General features: G+C 48.2%; 1 protein-coding gene and 1 long non-coding RNA gene across 3 annotated transcripts in view; one reads left to right on the plus strand and one right to left on the minus strand.

Annotated features, from left to right (window-relative positions):
- Positions 1-19,168, minus strand: part of LOC125698896 (uncharacterized) — a 68,567-nt gene extending 49,399 nt beyond the window's left edge. For both annotated transcript variants that reach the window (XR_007379363.1, XR_007379364.1), the window contains exons 1-2: positions 1,684-19,168; positions 1,370-1,502 (exon numbers count right to left, since the gene is read on the minus strand). This is a non-coding gene — a long non-coding RNA (uncharacterized LOC125698896). The remainder of the gene's footprint in view (positions 1-1,369; positions 1,503-1,683) is intronic.
- Positions 19,169-24,221: 5,053 nt separating this feature from the next.
- On the plus strand, positions 24,222-25,811 carry LOC125698894 (histone-lysine N-methyltransferase SETMAR). Its single transcript, XM_048957817.1, has 2 exons — positions 24,222-24,352; positions 24,561-25,811. Exons 1-2 carry the CDS (start codon positions 24,266-24,268, stop codon positions 25,329-25,331), a joined length of 858 nt encoding a protein of 285 aa, XP_048813774.1. The 5' UTR covers positions 24,222-24,265; the 3' UTR covers positions 25,332-25,811.
- The last annotated feature ends 1,217 nt before the right edge of the window (positions 25,812-27,028 follow it).

Consider the following 27,028-nt stretch of genomic DNA (forward strand, 5'->3'; position numbering starts at 1 on the left):
TTTTTCAACACAATCTTACACTCCCTGGCAAGGTATTGCTTCTATGTTAAGAACAGGAGGCGAGGGGTGTACAGCTCCACAGCAGTGAATGGGAGAAGAGTCCGCATCCAGAACAAGCACGAGAAAGGTCAGCACTAAATAACTCCTCCATACCATAGAACTCATCAGCAAACTGACTACAAACGAGGACTCCTCATAAAACTGGCCTTCAGTTTAATCTTAAGCCTCTCTGAAAAAAAAACGTAGAGCAAACACAAAGCTCAGGTATAAAAAGGAGCGATGAATAATAGACTCAGTTGAGCAGGAAGGTGAAAGCGAAGCAGGAACTAACGTGGCACCAGACTAACAGCCACCTGCATGGCATCAAAAGGCCTCAATGCTCCCTGCTGGAGCTGCAGCAAAGCAGAGGAATGTCCACGAAGGAGGGCAGCACCCCGGGCAGAGTCTGGGCCACTGGGTGCCTCTATGGCTGACCTCCTGTCCGTGCCCAACAAGCATCAGATCCACCCAACATAAGGCACCCCAGTGCCTTGCAAGGCTGCTGCAGGTGCTCACATGCTCACCAGAAGCACAGAACAGCCAACACAAAGTGCTGGCAGAGCAGGGAGGGCTGCAGCACTGCACAGACAGGATGGCACAGAGAGGGAGCACAAACCAACTTTAATTTCATTCCCTCGTGGGGCTCAGTTTAAGGCCTAATGCTATCTTAATGCGTTTCCTGGCTCCCATAATTAAATTCACTAATCCTCAGCCTTAAGGTATCAGCAAGTTAAGCTAATTTAAAGTTACTACCTGAGCTTATATCCCTCTTTATTTTTTCTTTTTCTTTTTCTTTTTCCCCTTTAGCAGAGAAACAAAGTATTGAACCCTCCCTGTGACAAGTAGGTATTTTTGTCTTGCCTTTAATTGCTTGCTCCTTCTCCACTGTTCTCATTCTGCACTTTAGAGGTTAGGGAGGAGGTTTAACACATTACCCTGTGGAGATTCAGATGCAGCTGTGTACCTAAAACAGAGCTACAGCACAGAGCCTCACTGCAGCCTGGCCACACAGCTGCCCCACATCCCCACAGTGCCATGGTTACACTGCACTCATAGACTCGTATCTGCTTCACAGCCCCTACTTCTCTGCTGCAGGTGCTGGGTTTGCTGAAGGTGATCCCTAAGAACCCAGCATGTCAATCACATCTCCTAGCACAGCAATCCTGACTGACATCATGAGCTAAGCAGGCTCAGGTGCAATAATCTGCACACCACAGACAAGCACAATTACCAGATAAAAATCTCACAGAAACATGACTAGTTGGAAAAATAAACGTGTCCCGTTATCTGCAACGAAATCACATTTCTCCATCACTACAAAATTACCTACCCAAGTGATGGCAGTGCAGGCAGCACACTGCAGGCACAGGGCAGCTCCAGGCAGACGTGGGCACCTTGCTGCTCGGGTACCACATACAGGTGTCTCACAGGGGAGATGCTGAATGCTCTGAAACCTCCTTTTCCTATAGACGAGAAAAAGGCTGTTAGGCGAGATCTGCAAGGCCCAATCTCAAAGTTAATGAAATACCTAGCCATCTGTTGGTCCTTGGAAGCAGTGAAATTGCTTCTGATACATTTTTTGCAACAGCAGGCAAAGTTTGTTAGGAATAACAATAACCATATGTAGGAAAAAGGTTAACTCACCTGACTGGCAAGCAGGCCTCTAGCAACAGAACGCTCCTTCTCAGGAAGCAGCCTTCACCCAGCAGACCTTCTCCTTCCAGGGGTGAGCCTTTATGTGAGCCCAGGGAGCTCATTAAGGGCCCCCCCCCCAGTCAGGTGGGAAGCAGAGGTGAATTGCATGCCCCCGTGCTTCCTGGGCCAGCCACCCCCTGCACCAGGTGATCAATCAACTCAGGCCATGACAGAACAGTTCTCTTACACTAACTCAGGGCAAACTAAAAGTGTAATGCTTTAAAAAAAAAAAAAAATTGTTTTTTTTGAGGCCACACTTCCATCAATTTTCATATTGCAGGGTTTATGGTAAAGTTTTTCATTAAAGCACTACTTCCAAAGTGGATTTCTTCCCAAAACACTTGCAAGATGCAGCACAATTACCGTTATCCCTGTCCTCTTCTATTCCAGATCTTCTCCAGCTGATGTCAATCCCAGCAATACAATACAGGCAAAAAGAATAAGACTTTTCTCTCCCATACCTGCTGGCAGCTCACTGCTAGGAGCACTGCTATGCTGATGTGTTTCTCCTGAACGCCCCTCTACAAATACTGTCATTCAGGAAAAAGTTAATCCACCCAGGTATTTCCTTCTTGAAGTTTAATTATTCCCTTCCAGGCAAACAAAACACCCTACTGCACAGAGGAACCACGTTTCACTCATTTATACCACTTATTCTTGCTGAAACGATTCTGGTGCCATAGTGCATTTTCTCCCCAATTTCTGTTTGTGCCGAATCAATACCTAAGATAAACCAGATGGAGCCAGAATGATGGATTACAAAATGTATACGCCAATAGCAGTGTATATATATTAAAATCAGCCCTCGGGTGAGCACTATCTTAATTAACATCTTATCTGGTACAACAAAAGGCACAAAGGTTGCTCTGCCACCACCAGGAGCAGAGGACCCTGCCAGGTAGGTGCAAGAAGTGATCCATCCATCCATTGCTCTACAGGAGAGCTGCTCACCACACTTCAGCTCATCCCACTTCACATTAATTACACTTTTAAAAGGTAGTCAGGATAAGAAATCACAGGAAAATAATCACTGCTTTATTGTTTATTCCCTAATTGCACATGTAATGAGGGAAATTTTAAGTAGGGTACCTTAGAACTTACACTTTAATGATGCTTTTACTCTGGTCTGAGTGCTAATGCCCTCATTGTTATTACTGATTGCTGCTTTTTAGTGGCTGCTCCAAAATGCTCTTGTTAAGAAATCCCTGTAAGGCACTGCAGTTATACATTGCACATATTAAAGTTTCAGTTAAAGAAGCCAATGATTTCATTTATGAAAAACACATCGTGTAACTTGATGTCCTTGTTACAGCCTCTTATTAATGTATGAGGCTCAAAGTCTTGGCAAAAACCTTTTGAATAAATGCTAACATTGAAGTGTTTCCCACTGACGTGAAAAGCAGCAAATCAACATAAATTCAGCCCTATTTTGTTGTTTTCCCACCTCAACATGCATTTTGTCACAATTCAACAACACCACGCCAAGAGCACTTTCTCCTTAGCAGTAAGTGCGAAGAGCTGAACTCAATATTATTTCAAAAACTGGTTTTCAATTTCAGGTTCATTTGAAATCCCATGGTTCAACTCCTGTGGTGGTTCCCAACAGCTGCCAACAAGAAGCAGGGTCCCCAGCCCAGTTCTGTGCGCATGGACCTACAGGACCAGGATGGCTCAGGCATGAGTGCCCTGCATGCAGAGTGAATGAGGGGCTCTGGAGGATCAGCAACTGGATTCTGGATTCTGCTCTGAGAGGTATGTGAAGAAATCTCACTTCAAGATGGAATTATTACCGCAGTGACAGTGGCACAATTAGCGATCGCTCGCCTGACCTTGAAATAATCAGCACATCAACAGACACCACACTTCTGTGTCTTCTGGGGTTTTAATTCTGGAAATGAAAGTTTCTGCTGTTTGAAATTAAGTCTGGCACGAAGCAGAGCCATTACCAGAGCTACAGAGTAAGACAAGTTCCAGCTCAGAATAACAGCATTGCTTTATATGTTTACTGCTACGTATCCAGTAGAGATACTTAATGAAATTCACTTTGAAATCTCTGCTGTGAGAGCAAGCCATGAGAGCCACAAGAAAATTCCATTAGGGTTCTTCTCACCTCCACTCAACCTCAGCAGTGGCGGAGCACCGCACAGCACCTGACAGAACGTGGCCGGGCCCATCTCCATTCCCAGCAGGTCTGTTTCTGCAGGGGCAGCCCAGCAGCACACAGAAGGTCCTTGCGTGTCCTTACAGCCCTTCCTTGAGACGAGAGAAGCAGCGTGATGTTCTCAAGCTGGCAATACTCAGCCTATCGAACACGATCTCATGTGCTTGTGAATAACAGTACTTTGATGCAAACCTTTAAAGCGTTGGAACGTTTTCTTTAAGCACACTTTTCTATTGTAAGGTTCGTACATAAAAGCTTAACCTAGAAAAATCTGCAGAAACGACTCCTATGAGACATTCTCAAAAGCTTCGTAACGCTTATGAGCAGACAAAGATTGCCAAAACAGCACAGAACCATTCATTGCATTGGGACACCATCCTCAAAACAGAATGCTGCTCTGCTCCCCCTGGGCTCCTCTGGCCCCAGGCAGGTGAGCATCCTCCCCACCCCCCTGGGATCCCCAGACACTCTGCATTCTGCATCAACTCACCTTATGATATTTCAACACAGGATGCTCAACTGCTGCAAGGAAATCAAAATAGCTGAAAGGCTTCCCAAGATGAGTCAGCAAAGCCAGCATTTTACTCTCAATTCCTTCCACAACACAACAGGAGGCAGCGATAGCCAGACGATTCAACAGATTGGGGCACCTGCTTTCTCTTCAAGCTTGCGCCATGAGAACCTTGTCCTTCATGCAAGTTTTGTAACAAATGCTTTCTTTCAGCTGCATCCCAGCCCATCCCCAGCCACCCCACAGAGCCATGGCTGCCCCACAGAGCCCCCACTGAGCAGCCCCAGTGCTCCAAGAAGCAAGGATGGGAGCAGCACACAGCCAAACCCATCTGCAGGCTCCTCATCTGCCTTCCTCAACACAAGGTCTCCACAGGACACAGCTAACGACTTTTTCCACCTTAAAATAGGACCCATGCTGTGCTAGGTCACAACCTCACTTAGCTTTGTGTAGGAAGGCTCAAGTCAGGTTAAAAGAGAAGGAAAATAAATATTTTAAAACTGAAATTAGTCATATGGTTTCATGTCAACTTCCTAACGTGCACCACCAGTTTCTCTCATTTTTATTTCTTTCCTGCTCAGATCGAATCATCGGTGTGTCACCCTGAAGTAGCAATATTCAAGTTTAGCCTTAGGCAAGCAAGGGAGATGATTTTAAGATGGAACTAGAATACAAAATATGATAGATTTCTCTATTCTGATTATACACAGCATACGTCACTCAGGGCCATTCCTTTGTTTTTCAATTGTTTAAGTCTCCATCATTTGACATAAAGTTTGCTTACTTCCAGATTTAATTATCAGCACAGGATGCTGCTTAAGGGCAGGTGCCCATTAAGTCAGGAAACACTGCAGGATTAGCTACCGATTGTTCTCCTGGATGAGAAAGTGGGTATGAGCACTGGGAAATATTTCAGCTGGCCCATTATTATGAACCATTCCTCACAGCAGCTATTTACTGGCAGGCTCAGGCTATTAGAAACCCGAGGGCACGTCAATTATATCTGTGCCAGCACACCCTGAAGGAGAAAGCCTCTCACCTGGTTTGTTTTCCCCACCTCCCACAGCACTCTCCTGAATCAGAGATGTGCACCTATTCACAGGAATGCAGTTCTGCTGCCAACAAGGCTGCAGCTTGCTGCATTACATGGTGCTCACCCTCCAATGCCAAATGAGGTTTTTTATTCCAAGTAGAAACTTCATAATTGTTTTTCACACTTTAATACAGTTAGCACCAACAGCCCCATTTCCAGCAGCAGAAGGCTGCAGAAGGTGGCAACGTCATTGATTTTGCAGTGGTTACCCAATCATTAGCAGCAGTGTAACGAGCTGCAACTGGGCTTTCTCTGCTGCTTTGCACTGCTTTGCACACTTCATTTGCTGGCTCTGCTGCTCTTGCATCCTGTCAGTGTTGTACTGCAACAATTTAATAAAAATGTCCATATCTGCACAACATTTTGGTGAGCATTTAAATCACAACCATACCCAGGAGTAAGGCTCTAATTTTGTGGTCCTTTTGACAGAAATGCAAGTACCTGCAGTACTCTGGCTGCTTCTGCTGCTCTTGCTGCTTGTGTAAGAAAACCTTCCTGGAGACAGCCCTGCAGGTAGGGAACACCACACACAGCTGCCTGCAGCACCAAGTACATTTGATGAAAGCAGGACAAGAGTACACACAAAGCAAACTTGAAGGGGCTCATTTTCCCAAACGGTGGGAGGCATTCACCTCCTTCCCAGAGAAGATTATACAATCATAGAATGGCCTGGGTTGAAAGGGAGCACAGTGCTCATCCAGTCCCAACCCCCTGCTGTGTGCAGGTCACCAACCAGCAGCCCAGGCTGCCCAGAGCCACATCCAGCCTGGCCTTGAACGCCTGCAGGGATGGGGCATCCACAGCCTCCTTGGGCAGCCTGTGCCAGTGAATGAAGATGCATGAGAACAAAGACTTTATAAATTCCTTTGAATTTGGAAAATATGCTTCCAAATTAACATTACCTTGCCTGCACACAATTTTCTTGTGAAGACACAAGTGGCACAGCGGGTCAGAGAACAGAAGGGGAATCTACAACCCATTAATCCCACTACAACCCATTAATCCCATAGCTGTGAGTCTTGTAAGAAGTGCTGCACAGTTGTTCCTGGAGAACCTTCTCTGTGCAGGTTCTGTAGAGCAGTAACACACTCACAATCACACTATTGCTGCACTATTCAGTCCTTTTCCTGACCTGATTCAGAGGCACTGACCCACACGGGACCAAAACTTAACCAGCTGGACCACTGGAAGCCTCCCTCAACTCAAACAAAACACCAAGACTGATTTCAAAGACATTGTTGTCGTGGTTAACAGTCCACATTTAAGTTCCTTTTCCACCAAAGTTCTGCTTTCCACCATCTGCTCCTGCCATGTTCTTACCTGACCCATTTTTCAAACCATCCTCTGCTGACCCCCATTTGTGACAGCAGCTCAGGTGATTCCCACCAGCAGAGCCTGAGGCACTCACTGCATCCAGCTCTTCTCCAACATCACTTTCTCAACCATGACTTGGATCGCTATTACTCTACTACTGATTACCCACTAACTACAAAAACAGGACAAGTGCCAGCCTTAGCTTTCAGAGTGCGTTATGTTATGGCTGTCAATTCATCAGAACCTTTTTAGCATATCTTGTGGTTCTACAATCAATCAGAACACATTCTGACTGGTTCCTTCTTTTGTGCAGAAGATAACCTGGATGGTTCTCTCTCACTCACACTGTTAATCCTGATGGCTTTTGTCCTTCCCAAGCTGCATTGCCTGGAAGCACCACACTCTCAGCTGCTCCTTTAAAACTCCTTTTAAAGGGACTTGGCTGTGGAAGTTAAAAGCTTTCCTGTGTTGGACTGCTTGCTTCTATCAGACAGCTGATCTGAACAACCCATCCTCACGGCAGCCACCTGCATTGCTGACCTCTGTGCAGGATTCACAGACTTGCTCCAGCCTTTCAGGTTATTTACTTTGCTCCAAAAAACAGAGGTCTGCAAGACAGAAAATCTCCAGTTCCCTGCAGCCAGCCCCACATCCAGCCAACGCAGACAGAACTGCTGTCAATTTTCTGCTTGTGCAGCTTTTCAATCTCACTTAGCTTTTCACGGGCATTATCAGCGTGTTGTGAGGGCAGCTTCTGTCACAGCCACGAGATTATAATCTTTCCACACAGATTTGAATTCCATAGCTCCTTCTGATACAATTCATTAATTTACCCTATTTGACTCTAAACTGTCTTGAATATATATATAGCAGAGTTCCTCCATAGCATGTCCAGCACTACAGATCCTGTTTGATTTCAATCCTGAGGAGAAAAAAGAAAGAAAAACACTCCTCTCTCTAATTATCTTTCCCTTTTCTTCAGAGCAAAAGTAAAATACAATGCTTGCTTGAACTGGCAATTGCATGAGATGCAATAATTTAATTCAGACTTAGCATGCTTGTAACACTTGAAACCTGCAAAGCCACAGAGATCAGGGTAGACAGGTTTTTGTCTCTTAGGTTCTTTTACTGTACTCAAAGTAATGCCTGTGCACCTAAGGCTGGATTTAAGGAGAATCAATGAAAGGATTTAGTGAACAGAGAGGAAAAACCATGCCAAGAACCAGCATCCACGTGAGCAGCCCACGTAGCACCAGAGGTTGCTCACCCACTGGTACATAAAGCTACATGAAATGCCATCTGGATCCAGGCAGAAAAGATTAACATCGACGCTCACAGAGCTGCCTACCAGAAAGAGACAAACTTCTGAGATTTATCCCAAGTAAGAGCATCCTCTAGGCTTGGGAATTCAGGCCTGTGTCCCTTTCAGCCTGAGATGCAAAGCCGACTACTGGTGAAGAACAGAAAGCCACAGAACACCTGATTTCTGCAAACATCCCCAGTATTTTCTCAAACAGGAGCAATGCCATACACCAAAGCATTCTTGCTTATGCTGTGATCCTTCATTGCATTTCACTCACACATCTACCTACTGAGCTTCCACGTGGGCTGTAACAAAGGAGCACATTTGTCTCCCTGCTCCCCAAGAAAGCTCCTTCCTGGATAGATTTTTTAAAATAATCCCAGCTTCTGCCCCTCACTGCTGGTGCTCCCACCACCACCATCACCCAGCTGAGGACACTGCCCTGCTCCATCCCAGCTTCCCCTAAGACCATGGCACTGGTTGTGCTCCCCCTGGACACTGCTGCACTCTTGCAAAGCAGGAGTGAGCCCCTTGGGTTGGCTGCAAGAGCACAGGAGAAGCTCAGATAAACCAGACAACAACATCAGGACCTCCTGCTGAAGGGCACAAGCTCCTCACACCTTCCTCCATACAGCCTGAGGGGTCAGAAGGCAGCAACCTGATGTTTGCAGACAACTTCCGGCCAATTACAGACAGAGAATTTAAAACACACTCGAGCAACATCATTAATGCTACAGCCAGAAAGGCACTGCTGTAATTCTTTACCCTCTTAGGGGTGCATGACTCTGTTTGGTATAACGCTCATCCAAGCCTGAAATAAAATGTTTCTTCAGCTGAAGTTTCCTTCCATCCCCTGGGTCATTCTCTCCGAGTTAACAGCATCCCCTACATCTGGCTTAACTACATTGCATAAATCTAACTATTCGGTGACAAAAGCTTACATAAACGAGTGATAAAACTCTTCTCAATTCCCCCACCAAAGGCTGGAGCTAAACGGGAGATTTAGGGATTCAGATGAACCAGGAATAGTTAAAGGCTCATCTGAGCGAAGTCTGGGATAAAGCAACAGGAAAACATGGCATCAGAGCACCTCGTTCCTCACATGTGATGTGATCACCCACCCCAGCACCAGTCACCCTCAGTGAGCTCGTGGCAGCCCCTCAGGAGCCCTGGCTGCTGCCCTCACCTCGCTGGGGTCCGAGCACCCAGGCCTCAGCTCCGCAGCCCCACAGGACATGGAGCCCCACCAGCAACGTCCCACCAGCTCAGCACGCAGCTCTGCCACCTCCCAAAACGTGTGGGCCCTCCTGCATTCCTACAGCATGAGGATGGATGGTGCCCACTGCAGGACCTGGTGCTTCTGCTGGCCGAGATCACAGCTGGCTGTCATTGGAAGCTGACACTTCTTCCAAGATCATCTCCAGAGCACTTCAGAGGAAGACCTTGGGCTGCATCTCCTATTGAACCTGTCCTTTTTTTGCATAAATAAATATTCAGGAGAGACAGAATCCAGAATATCTTTGTCTCACTTTGTCCATCCCAGGAGTCCTCCCCACCATCCACTGTAGTTATTTTTTCCTATCACTTTGCTCTTAAAGCGCATGTTTTTCCTATTAAGTAGAACAACTCCAGTAGAAAAAGATTGAGAGGTTCGTTCTGCAGAATACTCTTTAGCCCAGTGCTTTGAATATTTATTGGATATATGGGAAAATAAAGAATTGAGCGCAAATCCCACACTGGAAGAAATTAACGACGTGCATTCAGGACTCTCAGTGCTGACTAAACTATTTGTACAATTCAATCCCAAAGATATGAAGCAAATGCACCATGAAGGCTGGTGAATAGGGACCAGCACCCAGCATGGCTACAAAAAAAGGCCAAAGGAGGGAGAAAATGGTATCTATCACCTCAGGCTCCCCAGACAAACGTTACAAGAAACCTGGCCATTCTTTTGAGGCAAGGATTTGCACCTGTGGCCACAGCCCACCCAACATCGGGCGCAGGCGGGGAGACACTGCTGATGGGCCATGGATCCATCACAGCATCCTCAGAGCAGCGACAGCCAAAGTGCCCCAATATGGGCTGGGCTGGGCCTGACCACCAACACGTCTGCTGGAGAACTGGTCACAAGGCTGAGCATGGGGAGCCAGCACCCACCATTCCTCTGCAACCTCCACTTCTTGGGGTGCTTCTCCAGTTCACTGAAGGCAACGAAAGCTGCTATCAGGACTCCACCTACCCAACATAGTTTGATTATCTAAAAGCCAGTGGTGAAGAGCTGCTAAGATCCAAAGGCACTCCCAGGAACAGCATGCTGCTGAACAACCCATAGGACTGAATGTCAGGGACTTCCCAAAACAGTGCATCCACCACCACTGCGGACACCTTCTGCCACCCACCTCTTTCGAGCCACAGCCCCAGCTCCAAAGCTGAACTCCCACCTTCCAACCTGGCAGAGAGCACCATGGCTGCATACGCTGCAGGAGCTTTGCCTAATGGCACAGAGTGCTTTGAGTCTCTGCAACAGCAAATATAACCTCTGTCATCCTCCCCTGGTTCATGTTCCACGTGGTCTATCCTGATGTGTAACGCTGTGACCACTGAACACTGGTGCATGCAGCACAGACATTTTTAAAAGTCGTAGTTATTCAAGCATTCTCCCAGCTAGACACGGCTGTTAGGTCTGTTCTGAACACAAAAGGCTCTTTGAGTACCTCCACTATTTCGAGACGTGAAATACTGTTTCTTATCAGTTTTTTAAATGAATTGAACCCAAGCATTAACACAAAACAGTTAGACACTCATCATCTAACTGCAGAATACGACACTACAAATGCAATGGAAGCAGCAGGGAAGGACAGGGATACAAGAGCAATTCTTTGTGGGCACACTGAAGCCACCAGTGATCCAACATCTACAAAACAGCACCGATGCAATCAGGCTGCGTGCGGCCTTCAAGACCTCCTGACCATTTACCACCAGCAGGATCTCAGCCCTGCAAAGCCAACCCCACATGGGCACTGTGCAGGGAGGCAGCTGGGTTTCCCTCTGGTCTGACCTGGGACGGGCAGGCAGAGTGAAAGCAGCTGAATGATCAGAGAGCAGCACCACAAGTACGATGCCAGAAGGCATGCTAAATGTTCTCAACATGAAAATACATCAGTTTGCTTTTATGAGTACGTAACTGTGCTAACAAGTCTCGGGCACAGATTTAGTGGGATGAGGGCCAGGAGCTCTCCCTTCCTCAGGAGCAATCCCCAGTGTAACAGCTTTTCCACATCACAGCTCACACCCTGTGGATCCACATATGCTCCCAAATCCTAACCTCATGTATACAACAGGACTTAATCCCTGGAAGAGACTACAGCTACAGTAGCCTTTAAAAACAAGCAGGAAAGAAAACCATTAGGAACAAACAAACAAACAGCCACACTGGGATCTGCTTCTAGCAGGGCTTTGTGTTGCAACAGCTGCTGCAGTGGGAAGGGAACAAAGGGATCCTGCTCTTCAGGCCACCCCAGCATGATGGTTTTAGTAAGCCACAGGAAGAGGAGCAGCTGATGCTCAAAGCTTCCCAAAATGCTACCCCTTCTTTAGGTTGCGTCTTACCCTACAATAGCTTGAAGTCATCTACATCATCTCATGATTTAAGAGCAAGCAGGAAAAATAAAATAAAAAGGAGCGTGCTCAGATTTATAACTGTGGGGTTTTTTGGCTTTTTTTTTTTTTTTCGTATAGCTCTCAGCTTTCTCTGCATCTGAGTGCAATAACCATTTCCAGAAGTCTGTATTAAATCTTCACTGAAGTGCCTCTTCAGGAGGCAGGATTTATTGGTGGCAGCTGGCTGAAACCGCTCCGAGAGCACACGGGCTGAGCTCATCCATCTCAAAGAACAAAGCCAACCATCACTCGCGCTTATTTCAACTGTACACCCATTTTCTTGAGTTCAATGAAAGTACGATCACCAAAACAATCACTCTGTGCAAGCATTCTGTGCTCTGTACCTTCCCAAACCCAGCTGGCAGCAGCTCAGCACACGGTGCAGGAGTGGGTTGGGCAGCCAGGAGATGCACTCAGCCCCACCACAGCGACATCGTCCTTGAGAGCTGTGCTTGGGACAGGCCAGGCCTTGCAAATATGGATGAGTAGGAGGTGGATGATGATGGGAAACTTCACCATTCCTCCAATGACAGACTCAAGTAGGCAGGCGCAAAACAGATTGTTTGGAATCAATTGAAGAATCCCAACTTCCACAATCCTTACAGCCCAGGACTCAGGCTTCCTATGAGGCACACAAGATGGCTTCAGCTCCCCTCCAAGCAATGAGAAGAGGATTTCAACCCCAACTCCACAGATGAGGCCAGCACCCAGCCGTCTCTCCCCTGGCAGCATTCCTGTGCACATACACAGCTCTGGCAGCTCCACGTCCCACAGGCAGGATCACAGCTGGGGAATCCTGCAGTCCTAAACTCACTGAGTTGCTTCGACAGAGACAACTCTGCACCCATACAAAGGGCTGTGCCACAGCTGAGGCAGCATGATAACACTGGTAGCACTTGCATGCATTTTGCCCCCCAGTATTTGCTACCACATACATCAATCTAGTGAGGGGGGGTGTCTAAACTCACAGAACCTGTACCTAGGACGAGTGTACTTTCCCACAGTAAAGCTGGCTGGAATGTAATTAAAGCATGGAGGAAGACTTTGAATCCAAGGAAGCAATAACCTACAAAAGAGAGCTGAACCTAGAGCAGGAAGGTTTGTACCAGGACCCAGAGCAATAGTACCAAATCAGGCTGGCTTCAGCCCGGAGAACTGCTGTTATGTGCCGTTATGCACTGCTTTTAGTCCTGTAACAAGAACAGCTGGGCAGTCTGCAGCCTTTACTAAGTGCAAAGGGATCACAAACCAGATCTGATAGCTCTGCCTTCCCTCCCAGAGTTATGGGCACAGAGCACCAATGACACAAACTCAAACTGGCCCACTTGAGGGGGGAAAAGACACAAGAAAAACATCCCAACCTGCTGCCCAATCACACTGAAAGAGGTGGAAGTGGGTAAATCTTCACCAGCTCTCACGTAGGCTGGGTTTTGGTTTTCACATTTTCCTCTTAGCCAGCAGCAGTTAGAACAGCATATACCTTGAGACACTGAAACATTGTGAGAGGCTGCGATTAAGGATGTTTTTATTTGTTAAACATCTGAGCTTGCTAAAATTCAGAAGCAAAGACTCAGCCCTAACAGCACAAGAAGCAGAACGCCGACAATCAGCCAGCAGAAAGGCCGTATTTTTCAGCCATACACCTCCCCCGGCTCAGCCTTTCTTCTTGTGAGCTCAGCTGTAGCAATTAGGAGAATAATCTGTAGGAAGCTGACCCCCAAAAGCCTCACTCAGCTTTCTCCAGCTGTTTCCTTCTTTATGTTGCCTTCAAACTCAAGCTCTGAAGAGACGATTCACCTCAGCAGGACTCCAAACTCTACATCTGCTCTGGGGGCATAATGTTTGCTGGCTACGTGGAAATGGTCTTTAAACTAATGGAGTCACTAGACTAAACAAAAATCCTCTCCGCTAAATCCACACGCTGAGGTTTTATTTTCAATTATATTTATGGCTGGATGTTTCAAGATTATTATCTCTCTTCTCTAATCATCAATAGCACCGCTTTGCAGCACACCCAGCGTTCTGAAAGCATGGCACTCTAGAAATGCAAATCTGAGCCATCTTTTTGTAGGTTAAAACTGCCCACACCGACCCGTCCAGCAACACAGACAAAACTGCTGGAAGAAGCAGAAGGGCTCCAAACCACAACGTAACGCTGCTCTGAAAACAACATGTCACCGAGTACCATGACAAACTTGTTCTAAAAGTCACAGAATCACAGCATGGCCTGGGTTGAGAAGGAGCACAGTGCTCAGCCAGTTCCAAGCCCTGCTGTGTGCAGGTTGCCAACCAGCAGCCCAGGCTGCCCAGAGCCACATCCAGCCTGGAGCTGAGCTTTCCATTCCTGTGTAAAGTACGGCCGCATCCTGCTCTGCGGCTTGGGAGGAACCCTCAGCAAAACGGAGGAGAGCTCTGGAGATCATTTTGACAAACAGACTGAAAAAATCTTTTTTTCTGGTAGGAAATCATTGTGGCTAAGAGTAAGGAAGCACACACCACGCAGCCACCTGCGTGCCTCCCTGTACGAGCAACACATTACTAAAGGAGGAGGAAGGAGAAGGCAAATGGTTTTTTCCCTCTTCTTGCAGAGGAGTTCAGGTATGTGACTCTAAGGACACGCGGGGTGAAGTTCCTGCAGATCACCCTTCTAACAAGGAAAGCACATTGCTCCTTGGCAGACTGCAGAAAGCAGCTACTAGGTGACAACTTGGAATAAAATTTGCACTGATCTTTATATTTGATCAGCAAAATTTTTCCTTCATAGTTTCTTTTGTAAGAAAGAACACATTATTTCTCTACAGCAAAGCTGGGAAGAGGAATATCTCCACTAATGCAAAGAATTACAAAGTTTGTGTCCTGTATTGGTCTTCAGCACATCCAACACCACAGATCACAGGCAGAAGCCCACGTTTACATCTGTACACCTCTAATTAGATCAGCCAATGGGTTCCTGGATCTCCTTGGAGAGAAAGGAAAGCGCTCATGTCTGGCCATGCAGCGGGCAGCCATCCTTCAGAACAAGCAGAACTTCAAGCCTGATCTGTAACATCTTTCATTTTTAACTTAGCAAAAACCTGAGGCAGATGGAACACAGCAAAGAGGGTAAGAGAAAACTCATTATTGCGGAAGATGAATTATTCCCCACAAGTCTCTTAGGTCACCTCTGCTATGCCACGAAACACACACGCTTAGCACAAGGTTTATTAGAATAGGGAGTATGACAGAATGGGGCTATTTTTACCTGGGCTGAGCAATATCCAAGCTCCTTTTCAAGCAGTTAAATGAAACTCGTACCAAGAAGGACAATAGGAAGGAATTTATTCCAAGAGGACACCTCTGAGCCCAGGTTTTGCCCTTATTCCCAGCTTTCTGCTGCTATTCGTGGTGAAGCAGACCAGTTCTGCCTTCTGTCAACAGGGTAACTGGAGACACAGGAAGTGAACATGGATACCCCAGGCAAACCCACTGCTCTCAGAAAAGACACTGCCCAGGTTATGTAGCAGCCAGGATCCCACCACATTTGCCTTCCACAGCAAACTGGGTATGAATGCAAACAGCGAGAGCTCGCCATCAGATAGCAGCAGGGTGATAGGAACTGCACACAGAAATGCAGAGATAAAATTGTATTGACAACTTATCTGGCTGGTACAGTATTCCTTAGAACAGGAACGTATCCGCAGCCCGTGTTGATAGCATTCTGCTCAAGATGCCTTTGAGGAATCTCTACACGCCACGCAGAACACAAACACTGTGAATTCTCAATGGGCCAGAGCTTCACCCTTGGGTCACATCATCAATTCCCCACTATCCATGCTGGATTTCTGCCTCAGCCCCAGTGCCTGGTGTCACACATTTCTTGCAGCCGAGGCAGTACGCAGGAAATCCCAGCAGCACACACACAGAGCAGAGCCATGCAGGGGATCCTCGCCCCTCCGCTTCCATAAACAACAGCTTATCTGAAATGAAATCATTAAAAACTTCATTTATTTTCACTAACCCAAACCGACGCGCACCAGATTTAATCCCAGAGTTAAAATCTTTTATCTTCCTTTATTTTATGTAGAGAAATTATTTCCCTTTCACACAGAATCCTACTGAGAAGTGCCCTCCTTACCTCCAGGCATGCTCCTGAGGGCACTCCAACTGCTGACAACCCACTGTTACTCCAGATTGGTTAGTGACAATTTCCCAGGACAGACCATGCAGAAAACCTATTTCCCCCATCACGGTTTCAGCCGGAGGTAAAACATGATACCTGGAAGCAGAGTTGGGGTCACCTCTGGCAGAGCAATGCCTGCAGACGCAGCGAGTGCCTCCTGACAGCAACGTTTGTCAGAAGAGATTTGCACGTTTCTTTGAACTGATGTATTCACATCCCACTCGTTATTTGAGACAAAATCTCACAGACCTTATCACAAAGGAACTCGATGCTATGGTTGTGCTTTTCCCCCTCAAGTCTGGGTTCGTTTTTAAAGCACCAAACCTTAACGGTTTCTTTGAAGAGTTTTCTTATCAATCATTTCAGCAACTGCAAACACCGTGAGTGCAGAACGGGCTGCCTCTGAGCAACACAAGCAGTACTCTGCTTTTACAGCTTGGAATGAACTTACCTAGAGGAAACTGGCACTCCGATTCTGATCTGTTACAGCAGGTAATCCTGTCACCCTACAGAAACCAGCATTACTGAGCACTGACACTGGCATGGAGGCCCACAGTGCCCCCAAAGGACTGGGGACCCTAAAGCAGCGTGCACAGCAGGAGCAGCCGTCAGCAGCCTGCAAGCAGGCCTTGGTGCAGAGAGCTGCAGGAGAGATGAACAGATGGGAGGACAAAGGCAGGAATCAAAGCACAGAACGCAGCAAGGAGGGCCTCAGCCAGCGCACGCTCTGCAGGTTTTGTGCCCTAAGTGGGTCAAGTGAGTTTTGTCCCTTACTGCTGCCAGCAGCAACAAGTTCTGAAATGAGACAGGCAAAACCCTATGGGGCATAGAGAACGTTGTGAGTGTGCATGGAAAAGAAGGATATGCTGCAAGCCCTCTGAACAAGGAGATGTGGCAAAGACACAAAGCTCATTTCACTGCTGTGAGCAAATCACGCTTTGCAGAACAGAGTTTGGCACAGTGAGATGCACCACAAGACGACACGTGGATGTACAGAACATGCAAAGTACTTTTCTGACTAACCAGCGAGGTCCAAAAAAATAAGAACTTTCACAGCATGCTGACAGAACAAACAGAGCCTTGGTAATTGCATTCAGTCCTCTTATCAATAAGAAAGATTTTTCCTTCATCTTAAAAGTTTCCCAACACTCTGCTATCGAAGCAGTTTTGTGATGCTGATAAAAATCCACTTTATTTGTTGGCACCCTGTGACCACAGGTCTGTGAACACACGAGCTAAAAATCTCTGGAGCAAACCGAGAGTTTTTTGGGCAAGTCTCCAGAAATTGGCCAACTATTACAAAAACAAAATCATCGCAGCTACCCCCGTACAGCCATTAACAACAAAAGGCTCTGCTCTCCCTGCACATCCACATCATTCAGTGCTGCAACACTGGCATATGGGGAGATAATCCCAAGCAGGATGATTCTGGATGCTAAGCAACCATTTATTTAGACGAAGTGGGAACACAGATTGGCCATTGTACATGAGTTTCCACGTGACAATGCACAGCAGCTCCAGCATGCTCCTTGGCACAAGGCACAGTTCTAAGAAGAAAGAAGAATTTAGTCAATATTTGATCTAAAAGCCCCGGAACACAACGTGAATTACAAAGATGCTTAATACTGAAGATTATGTTCCCTCCTCTGCAACAACAGGCTGAACCAAAAGCCTGTCGGTGTCAATGGAAGGGTTCCCACCGCTTTCTCCTGCCTTTGGCTTGAACACAGAGGGGAAAAACAGGATTGCTTCAGAGCCCTGGGGAGGGGAGAAGCCCGGCAGCAGGCTTCAGTGTGCTCAGAACCATGGGAAGGACCTGGCAGAGGCACCTGGCCGTGCCCTGCTGGGCCAGCCCTGCAGAGTCACCTGTGTCCCGTGCCTCTTCTGCAGTGCTTTGCTGCTTTTGTGACGTGCTTCAAGACGTCCTGATGTGTGGTTTCCAAAACTGAAATGACATCACTTGGAAGCTCCACTGAGCTGACACACACAGCTGAAGGCTCAGCCCCAGCCCTCTCTGGACTTTGGTCCCACTGCCTCTTGGCCAAGAACCAATTTGTGCCTTCCACATCAGCCACCCTGAGATCACAACTGCAGCCGCAACTGTGGCAGCAGTGCCACGAAGGACACCCGAGTTAAGTTTACTTTCTACACGGCTATCAATTCTGTTCAGACAACGGCAGCAGCCTCAGATTTTAGCACCCATCTGTACCACTTGCTTCCCCGCAGATACTTGCTGTAGAAGCAGCACTCTTAAAGAAGCGATTCGCAGCTTGGGCTGAAGCCTTTCACACACAGCGCCGACGCAGCACCGGCGCCGGGACGCACCGACGGCCGCCCACGGCAGCACCGCGGGGCTGCGCCGGAGCCGCACCGCCACCTCCCGGCACACGGGTGGATAAGAAGGGAACCCCTCCGAAGGGACCTGAAAGAGCCGATAGAAGTACATAGGCACGTGCTTCTTTTCCCAGCCAAAGCGAAAGGGGATGAAGCCCTGTTGAAGAGCCCAGACTGCCCCTGCACCTCCCCGACTCGTAAGATGAGGACTTTACGTTAGGCAAACGTCTGTAGAAACTGCCTTGAATTCCCATGTTTTGCTTCCCACCAAAAACATCAACTCGTTCCTATGGCTGTCTGACACGAGCGGCCTGTTACCACTGTCCTGCATTCAGGATTTCTTCCATATGACCAAAATGCCATCCTCGTGTTGGCAGAGCTGGGGGAGAAAACACACGTGGAGCTGCAGGACTCCCAAACATGTTAACTCCAAACCAGCAATTAAAGCTACGTAGCAAAGACACACAGAGACAGGAGCACTGCCTAATGCCACCTGTGCATTACGATGGGGTCACAGAAAATAGTGAGCAGCAGTTCCTGATGTACAGCGTCTGCACTCAGTGTAATACAGCACCTTAGGGATCTAAAGGTGCACTGAAATATTCCAACTAGCAGCTCAGAAAGCGTCATCAGGATGTTAAGTTCTGACAGCTCACAGGGAACAGCCCAACCCAGTACTGAGCATAACACAGCCCTACCATCACCCACCCCCTCCAGCTGCAAAGGACAGCAGCTCAGCTCCTGCAAGGCTCAATTCCTCCCAAAGACAGGCGGGACACCTCGCAGGAGAACCTTCTGTGCAACACAGTTTGGTTTTGAAATATCTATAGAAACCTTGGGGAAAAGAAGTTCTTTAGGTAGAATCACAGAATGGCCTGGGTTGCAAAGGAGCACAGTGCTCATCCAGCTCCAACCCCTGCAGTGTGCAGGTCATCAACCAGCAGCCCAGGCTGCCCAGAGCCACATCCAGCCTGGCCTTGAGTGCCTCTAGGGATGGGGCATCCATAGCCTCCTTGGGCAACCTGTGCCAGTGCCTCACCACCCTCTGGGGGAAAAACTTCCTCCTAAGATCCAACCTAAACCTCCCCTGTCTCAGTTTAAAACCATTCCCCTCGTCCTATCGCCATCCGCCCTCTGGTATCAAACTAAATCTAGTCCAAGCCCAAGTTCCTAAGTTATAACAGAGCTTAGTCTGAAATCCAACATCACAAGCTCCTACAACTGCGATCCATCAGTTCCACAACCACAAACACACCGTACCAACTGCAATGCACAGCGCAGCCTCAGTCACTGTGCAGCACACACCGACACCTCAGTGGGCACAACAGCACATGCAGAGCAACACGCTGCAAACAGTCTTCAAGCATTATTTTCAAGGGAGACAGGACAGAGATCAATTTGAGAACAACTCTTACAAAGCACCAAGCCCCGCTCCGGTGTAATTTACCATTGTTCCATTTGAGTGAACAGAAATAATTTCAGAGCCAGCCCATAAAATGTGTGTATTTGCAACATGCTATAAACGAACAACAACAGCGTGGTCTTTAGAAAAAAGCACACAATTATGGAATTGTGAGCAGTGTACCGAGAGAAACAAGGTCACTGCCTGCTTACTTGAGATGTGGTTATACGCATTTGACCTTTCTGTAATAAGTGGTAATTTCATCCAAAACAACCTTTCAGAGGAGAAGGAAAACAAGTAAGTCACGTATCCTGCAGCTGCAGTTCATGATGAGACTCCCAGCCCTAATTTAAAGGTCACCAGCAAGACTTTGAAAGTGAGATTGCTCTTCATTGTTCCCGTATTTCAGACAACGTCATTGGGGTGAGTAGTCTGTAACAGCAACACTGCACAACTGCCAGGCCAAGGCTTCAAGCTTCCCCTCACAGTTTACCATCTCATTAGGCCTGCCAGCATCAAGAAGAACACTGGGATAAATAATTATCTTGCTAATGTGTGTCACAGCATCTCTAGCAGCACTGCACTCCGATAACAAGCTGAGCACTGAGGACCTCCCTATGCAAGCTCTGCAAACAGGTTGGGTTGGACAGCCAGCTCTCACCTCCATCCTGCAGTGCCTCCACAAACCGAACCGAGACAATAAAACAGCACAAGGCAGCAAACAGGAGGACTTCATTTAAGAAAGAACACAGCAGCAGTGAGAGCTAGGGCACTTTGTCTTCAGTGGCAAACGAACGCAATGCATTGCCAGCCACACAATCAGAGAAACAGCGAACAGCAAGAAGCATTTTGAGATGTTGGGAGGAAAAATGAAAAAACGCAAAACAATGTCATATTAGGGAAATACTGTTGTTAAATGCAGTACCCCAAACATACCTGTCAGCTACTACTGTGCAGATGCTGTCAGTCCAATCAATGCTTGTGAGGAAGATGCTGACTCCAGCATCATCCATGGGCAGCCTGACCAAGTCTCTTTTTTCTTCCTTCTTCCAGTGGCTTCTTCCATAGTCATTCAACAGCTTTTGAGACAGGAACGATGTTTGGTCCTCACCTTTGCCTACTCAGCAGTTGGTGATGTGGGCAGTGTGCTTCACAGCAGCCTGTGTGAAAGGCAGGATCAGTGATGCTCACTGGTGGATTCCTAAAATGAAACCTCCTACATGGAAACTCCCCAGTGCTGCACCAGGAGCCTCGCATTTATAGCTTGAGATTTTATTTCTACACCAGGAAATCTCACTGTGAGATCCTTAACAGAGCCAGAGAACATCCATGGGGAACATGAATGGCTGGGACGCCGGAGCCTGGATGAATGCAAGGAGCTGTTTGTGCTTTCACCCACCCGCAGGATTTCTTCAAACACCCCCAGTAAAACTCTCTCCCAGGAAGAGACTGAAGGGAGTCAGGCAGCCAGCCTGGCTTTTTTGACCAGAGCCATTTCTTCTACAGAGGAAACACCAGGCAAGGGCTGCTGGTCACTCTCAGTACCTGCAGCTGCCCGTTCTCACACCTAAGGCACCTGCACCTGACTGGAACACCTGAAAACCTCAGGCTTAGGATCAAGGCAACAAGAAAAAAATGAAGCCCTGGAAAAAAAAAAACAACCCACCACAGCTTTAGCATTCATAGGAAATATACAGTGCTCTGGTCCAGCAAAAGCTGATTGTGAAGTTTTTATTAAAGTTTAGAAATGCCAAGTGAGGAAAAATCCAACTACAAACCTCCTTTCAAGAAAAACAGGACTGCTGCTTCCACGTAGCCAACGTTACAATAAGCAGGGGTGACAGCGAGCTGGAGATGACTTGGACACACGTTCCAGTGGTGTTCTTTCAGCTGCACACAACCAGCAGTGCTGACCTTATCAAACTGCTCCTCTCTGCCCTCCTGCACCTGCTCACTGAAGCAGGAGGGGCAAAGCAACTTGCCAAAGAGCAGAGGTACAGAAAACTCAGTGCTGGAAGCACGTCCAGCTTCTTGGGGAAACAGCCATTCATCTGTCTGTGCGTATCCTAAAGAATGGCCATGCAAAGAATGCACTTGTTTCTCTAGCTAGACCCTCAAATCACTTCTGAACCCTCTACCATCCAGTTACCTGCTTCAGGAAAGACCAAGTTATGTATTATTTAGATTCTGCTCCTCAGTTTTGCAGCCTCGTATTTTCTATAGGGAAAATAACTAAGAAAAGCATTATGAAACTGGCTACTGAGAGCAAGGTGATACCTGCACAGACTATCTTCCAAGTTCTGTGCAAAACCCAGATCTGCTGCTCAGTCACAACTTCCCTATCTAGTGCCTTTATTTCTGCCTTGCAGCCATCATTCCAGAGCAGGACTTTGCTGCCTGCATGCACAGCCCCAGCCCTGAACTGCAGAGAGGAGCTCAGCACAGAGCGGCTGAGGCAGGAGCTGAGATGCCACCTGCAGCCTCACACCCACAGCTCCACATCATCTCCTTCTTCTTTTCCATTTTTCCTTTAGATGGAACATTTAGATAGTTTTAAGCACCCATTCTCTGAGATAAATTGCATCTAAAGGTTACAGTGCAAAACCAGATATCTCAGTCCTATACAGGATCACTTACTAATTGCCCCACATACGAACGCTCATAAATTTGTTCATACACCTTGACAAAGGAATTGATTTACCATCACAGTGAAATACTGCATTAAACACGCATAATTCTTTCTTCATACTGCTCCTCCCCTCTTAAAAGCGTTGTTCCACTGCCTGTCATTCTGAATTATTCTTCTTTAATCAGAAATCCCAGTGATTTATTGAGCCGTTCCGCACACCCAGCTAACATTCATCTATACTCTTACTCTAATTTCAACCCAACGTGTGCTGTTGTCATACCAACATAAGAAAGTTATGGATTTCATTTAAAGCCAAGTACAGTTCTGGAGCACTAAGATAAGATAAGGGACATTTTTATTCTTTTACAACATATTTTTCAACAATACAGATTTTAAAAAAAGACTTCAAAACGTCGTATTTTTGAGAGCATAAATATTATAGAGCCAGCAGTTTGACACCTTGTAAGATATCAACCAAACATTACTTTAAAGAATAAAACAAAAACCCAAACCCAGCATTTTTCTTACTGTCAAACCCTTTAACAAAGGAAACACTGCAGACCAAGATGCCACACAGGACAGGGGCTGGAAGGATTTCTCCCATGATCTATCATGGAGATAAAAATGCTCATTTCTTACCCAGCCCTCCGCTCACAGCCCAGCAGCTTTCATCAGCCCCAGCTTATGTGTGTTTGTAGCTCTGTTCCATCTCAGGAATACCAACCAGCACCATGAAACCTGATCAACATAACAGCCTTGGAGTGCACTGAGTTCCTCACTCACTCAGTACAAGAACCTCTGTGCGCTCATCTTCTCACCTTGGAAGACTACTGCAGTGTTTGCCAGGACCAAGCTGTACAATCTCCTCCACACCTGCACCGATTTGGGGTTCATGCAGGCTGGAAACATGGCTGACACACAACACGTGTCTGAAACCAACACGCCACCACAGAATTAGTGGTAAATCACCAAAAAGAATCACTTCGACACAGTTCCACCTGAACACGATGAACAACCTGACTTCTCAGTCAAAAGTAACACTGTGTAACACTCATCCACACAAACTGCCTTGTGTGTGATAACACACGACGTGTTGTTTGATAACATTATCTGTCAGTGGACCACACACTGCATCCCACACCCAAACACCCTGCAGAACATTTGTGTTCTGCCACTCGGAGGTTTGGAGCTCAATAGCAGTAGATGGGAGGTGTCAAATCAAAGTGCTTTTTGGCTGTGCTGCATCACCAACAGCCTTGCAAACTTGAGAGCTGAACAAACCCTACCAGACGTGTGCTTCACTTGCAGAACCGAGGCCACGTGGGGAAACAACCCTTCCACGTGCAGACACCAGCCTGTGAACTTCACTGCCCTCAGCGCAGCGCAGCGCAGCTCTGCCCCGCTCAACGGGACGTGGATTTTTGGTGCCCCCCTCCCTGCGGATCGATGTTCCAGCAGACACACCGCGCAATAGCAGAAGGTGCCTGCAGAGCTGATGGAGACGCTTACCAGGAAACAAGCTCAAATCAAAGGAAGGCGCACACCCGAGCTGAGAAGAGCAGCACGGAGATGTGACCACAAACAGAGCGGTTAAAGAAACCCTAAGATAAGCAGAGAAGGGAGAGGAGCAGCCGACTGGGCCCGGACTGGAGACCGCAGAGCCCTTCTGCTGCTGGCGCTCCACACCGCGGTGTGAGTCCTGAGAAAAACCACTCCTGCACAGCCTGCGGGTTCAACGCCCACAGATGAGCTCGGAACGACACACCGCCATCGGAACGAGAGCACGGACCGACGGACCGCCCCACACAGGGCAGCAGCTTCACGCCCTCAAGATGGCGCCCTCCTCCTGCGCCACGCCCCCAAGGCTCCCACAGCGCCCGCGCGGTGCCCCATCCCCTCAGCCAATGAGCGGAGCGACCGCGGCCCGGGCAGCCAATCGGCGCGGGGCGAGGGCGGGGTTAAGGCATGGCGGCCGGGCGGGACGTGAGCGGCGGGCTGGAGCCCGTGGCCGTGGCGCTGTGGCCGCCCGGGGAAAGCCCGGCGCCGTTCCAGGTAGGCGGAGCGGGGCGGCCATCGGGAGCGCGTCGGCCGGGCGACGAAACGCGGCGTTCGGCAGCGCTGAGATCGCTCGCTCACCCGCGGGGGGCACCGGCGTCACCGAGCCGCGCGTCCGCCGTCCTTCCGACGCGGGCGGCCGTTCGGATAGCCCGGGTACCCGGGACAGCCCGGTAGCGGGCTCTGAGTGCCGCTCTTCCCGCAGTACAGCCCGGACTGCGTGCCCGGGGCGGACGGAGCCATTGACCCCACCGAGGTGACCTTCCAGGGCTGCCCGTGCCGCGTCCGCTCCTGCACCGCGCCGTCCTGCCCGTGCGTGCGGCTCGGACAGCGCGGCCGCGTCCCGCATTGCGCCGCGCCGCTCTTGGAGTGCAACGCCATGTGCCGCTGCGGGGACGGCTGTCAGAACAGGGTCGTGCAAAGGGGTCTGCAGGTCAGGCTCCAGGTGTTCAAGACGGCTAAGAAGGGCTGGGGCGTCCGCGCTCTGGAAGCCGTAGCCGAGGGGAGCTTTGTCTGCGAATACGCCGGGGAGGTTTTGGGCTTCGCCGAGGCACGCAGGAGGAGCCGCGCCCAGGCGGCCCAGGATCCGAACTACATCATAGCCGTGCGGGAGCACCTCCACGACGGGCGGCTGATGGAGACCTTCGTTGACCCCACGTACATCGGGAACGTGGGCAGGTTCCTCAATCACTCCTGCGAACCCAACTTAGTGATGGTGCCCGTCCGCGTTGACTCCATGGTGCCCAGGCTGGCGCTTTTCGCTGCCGCCGATATTTCTGCTGGAGAGGAGCTTTGCTACGATTATTCTGGGAGGTTCCGTAACTTACCGCCAACTGAGGGGGAACAAAAAGCTGCAGAAGAAGGCAGTGTGCTGAGGAAGCCGTGCTTCTGTGGGTCCCAGACCTGCGCTGCCTTCCTGCCCTGGGACGGCTCCCTGTTCCCTGCTGCAGACACACATTCACAGAGCTCTCCGTAGCTCCCTGGCCATACGTAGCGATGCCATTTTCTCCAGTAGTTGGAGTGCACCTAGATCAAACTGCAAACATCAAAGAACTATTTTTTATAGAAGTATAAAGCAAGGTTTTCAGTAACAGCTGAGAACATAAGATTTTGAGACCACCTTCACGCAGCGTCCCAGAGGCTGTTTTCAAGGTGGATGATAAGAAGCTTCAGGGTGTTTCAGTCTCAATTACTGACGCAGGATTGGTGCTTTCTTCTTGTTTTCAGCTGACAGCTTACCATATGTTAACAAATTATGTCTTTAATTTGTACTAAAGCTTTCAGAACGAATGAGCATTAACACAGGTATGGAGAAGGGAGCTGTGGTAACAGCAACAGGCAGCTCTGGCAGTCACACAGAGGAGTGAGAGAGACAAAGGAATGCTGGAATTTGCAATAAGAGGCATTAGATGTCTTAAACCTTGTAAGAAATAAATCTTTAAAATGAGTTGCTACAGTTCTCTTGTTCCACCAACCGCAGTTCTTACACATGTTCAAAACCTGCCCTAAAAGGCTAACTTAAATGCTTCCCACCTGCTTTTCCTCTTCCAGTCACATGAAGCAGCTTGCCAAAATTCCTCATTAAGGGACTGTTCCATTTTGTTATTGTTTAGCTTCTGTGCAGAGCGCACAGAAGGCTCATGGATGTGGTTTAGATAGATGGGATGATTGCACTTCTATCTTGAGGCTCATCTGCTGTGATTTCTGCAGTAACAGCAAGCATTGCTTCTACATTATTTTCCAGCACTGTAATATTGCACTCCAAAAGTAAAATCAGAGTGCAGCCCAGAGCAGCACGGCAACTGCTGTTCTGGCTTCTGAGATGGATTAAAGTTGGAAAGTGAAGCACATCTAAAAACAACAGACTGAGAAGTTAGAAGCTATTGTTTTCTTTTCTCTGTTTCTACAGAGGCAAACAGAATGAGGCAATGCCTGCCTCCTGCAGCAGGAAAGAAATAATTATTGCATCTTCTTTTTGTTATCCTCGTACAGATACACACACATGCTGCTGTGCACGGCCTCCCTGCGGCGCTGCAGGAGAGCAGCTGGGGAGCGTTCTGTCTGCACTCCTGTCACTACAGAGGAACACCCACAGGAACACAGCTGCTGTGAAAGGTGCCATTCCCACACAGCGGGGGCAGCAGCTTGATTTCCTTTGGTCTGAGCTGGGCTGTCTGATTCTACAGAACTGTGTGGTTCTGTGACTCAATGCAAGCTTTGCTAGGAACCAGAACACAGCTTAGACTGCAAGATTTCTTGTCTTGTTTAGGGGCTTATCTGGTTTTCTTCTCCCCAAGGGCATCGTGGCAGCCACCCAGACACTTTCAGCCTACAGGACAGGAGGTGTGGGAGTAGATGATCCAATCTGCTTCCTCTTTTTCCTCCTGGAAAAAGTTTCAAGATAGGTTTGTCTTCTGTATTCCTGTTCCTGAAGATTAGATGGGTTTTCAAGATGACAGCACTGTGTGTTAGCTTCCTGTTATGAATACATACTTGGCATGATTTCGAGTAGTTAAGGAAGTGCTCCTCTGTTTTGGGTTTTGAATTTACACATTAACAATACCTGCTCCTTGCACCAGCAGCCTTAAATCTGAGCTCATTGCCTTCTGCCCATGCAGTCCTACCTGCCCAGCCCCCACCCGCTGCTGCTGTCTCTAACAAGTGAGCTGAGCA

This window comes from Lagopus muta, chromosome 11 (genome assembly GCF_023343835.1).
Source record: "Lagopus muta isolate bLagMut1 chromosome 11, bLagMut1 primary, whole genome shotgun sequence".
In the NCBI taxonomy this organism is placed as follows: domain Eukaryota; kingdom Metazoa; phylum Chordata; class Aves; order Galliformes; family Phasianidae; genus Lagopus; species Lagopus muta.

What these genes read in the sequence shown, in the direction of transcription:
- LOC125698894 (XM_048957817.1), top strand. Translation starts at nt 24,266, where the DNA reads ATGGCGGCCGGGCGGGACGTGAGCGGCGGGCTGGAGCCCGTGGCCGTG. An exon ending in AAAGCCCGGCGCCGTTCCAG is followed by an intron (nt 24,353 to 24,560) that starts GTAGGCGGAGCG and finishes CTCTTCCCGCAG; the next exon opens with TACAGCCCGGACTGCGTGCC.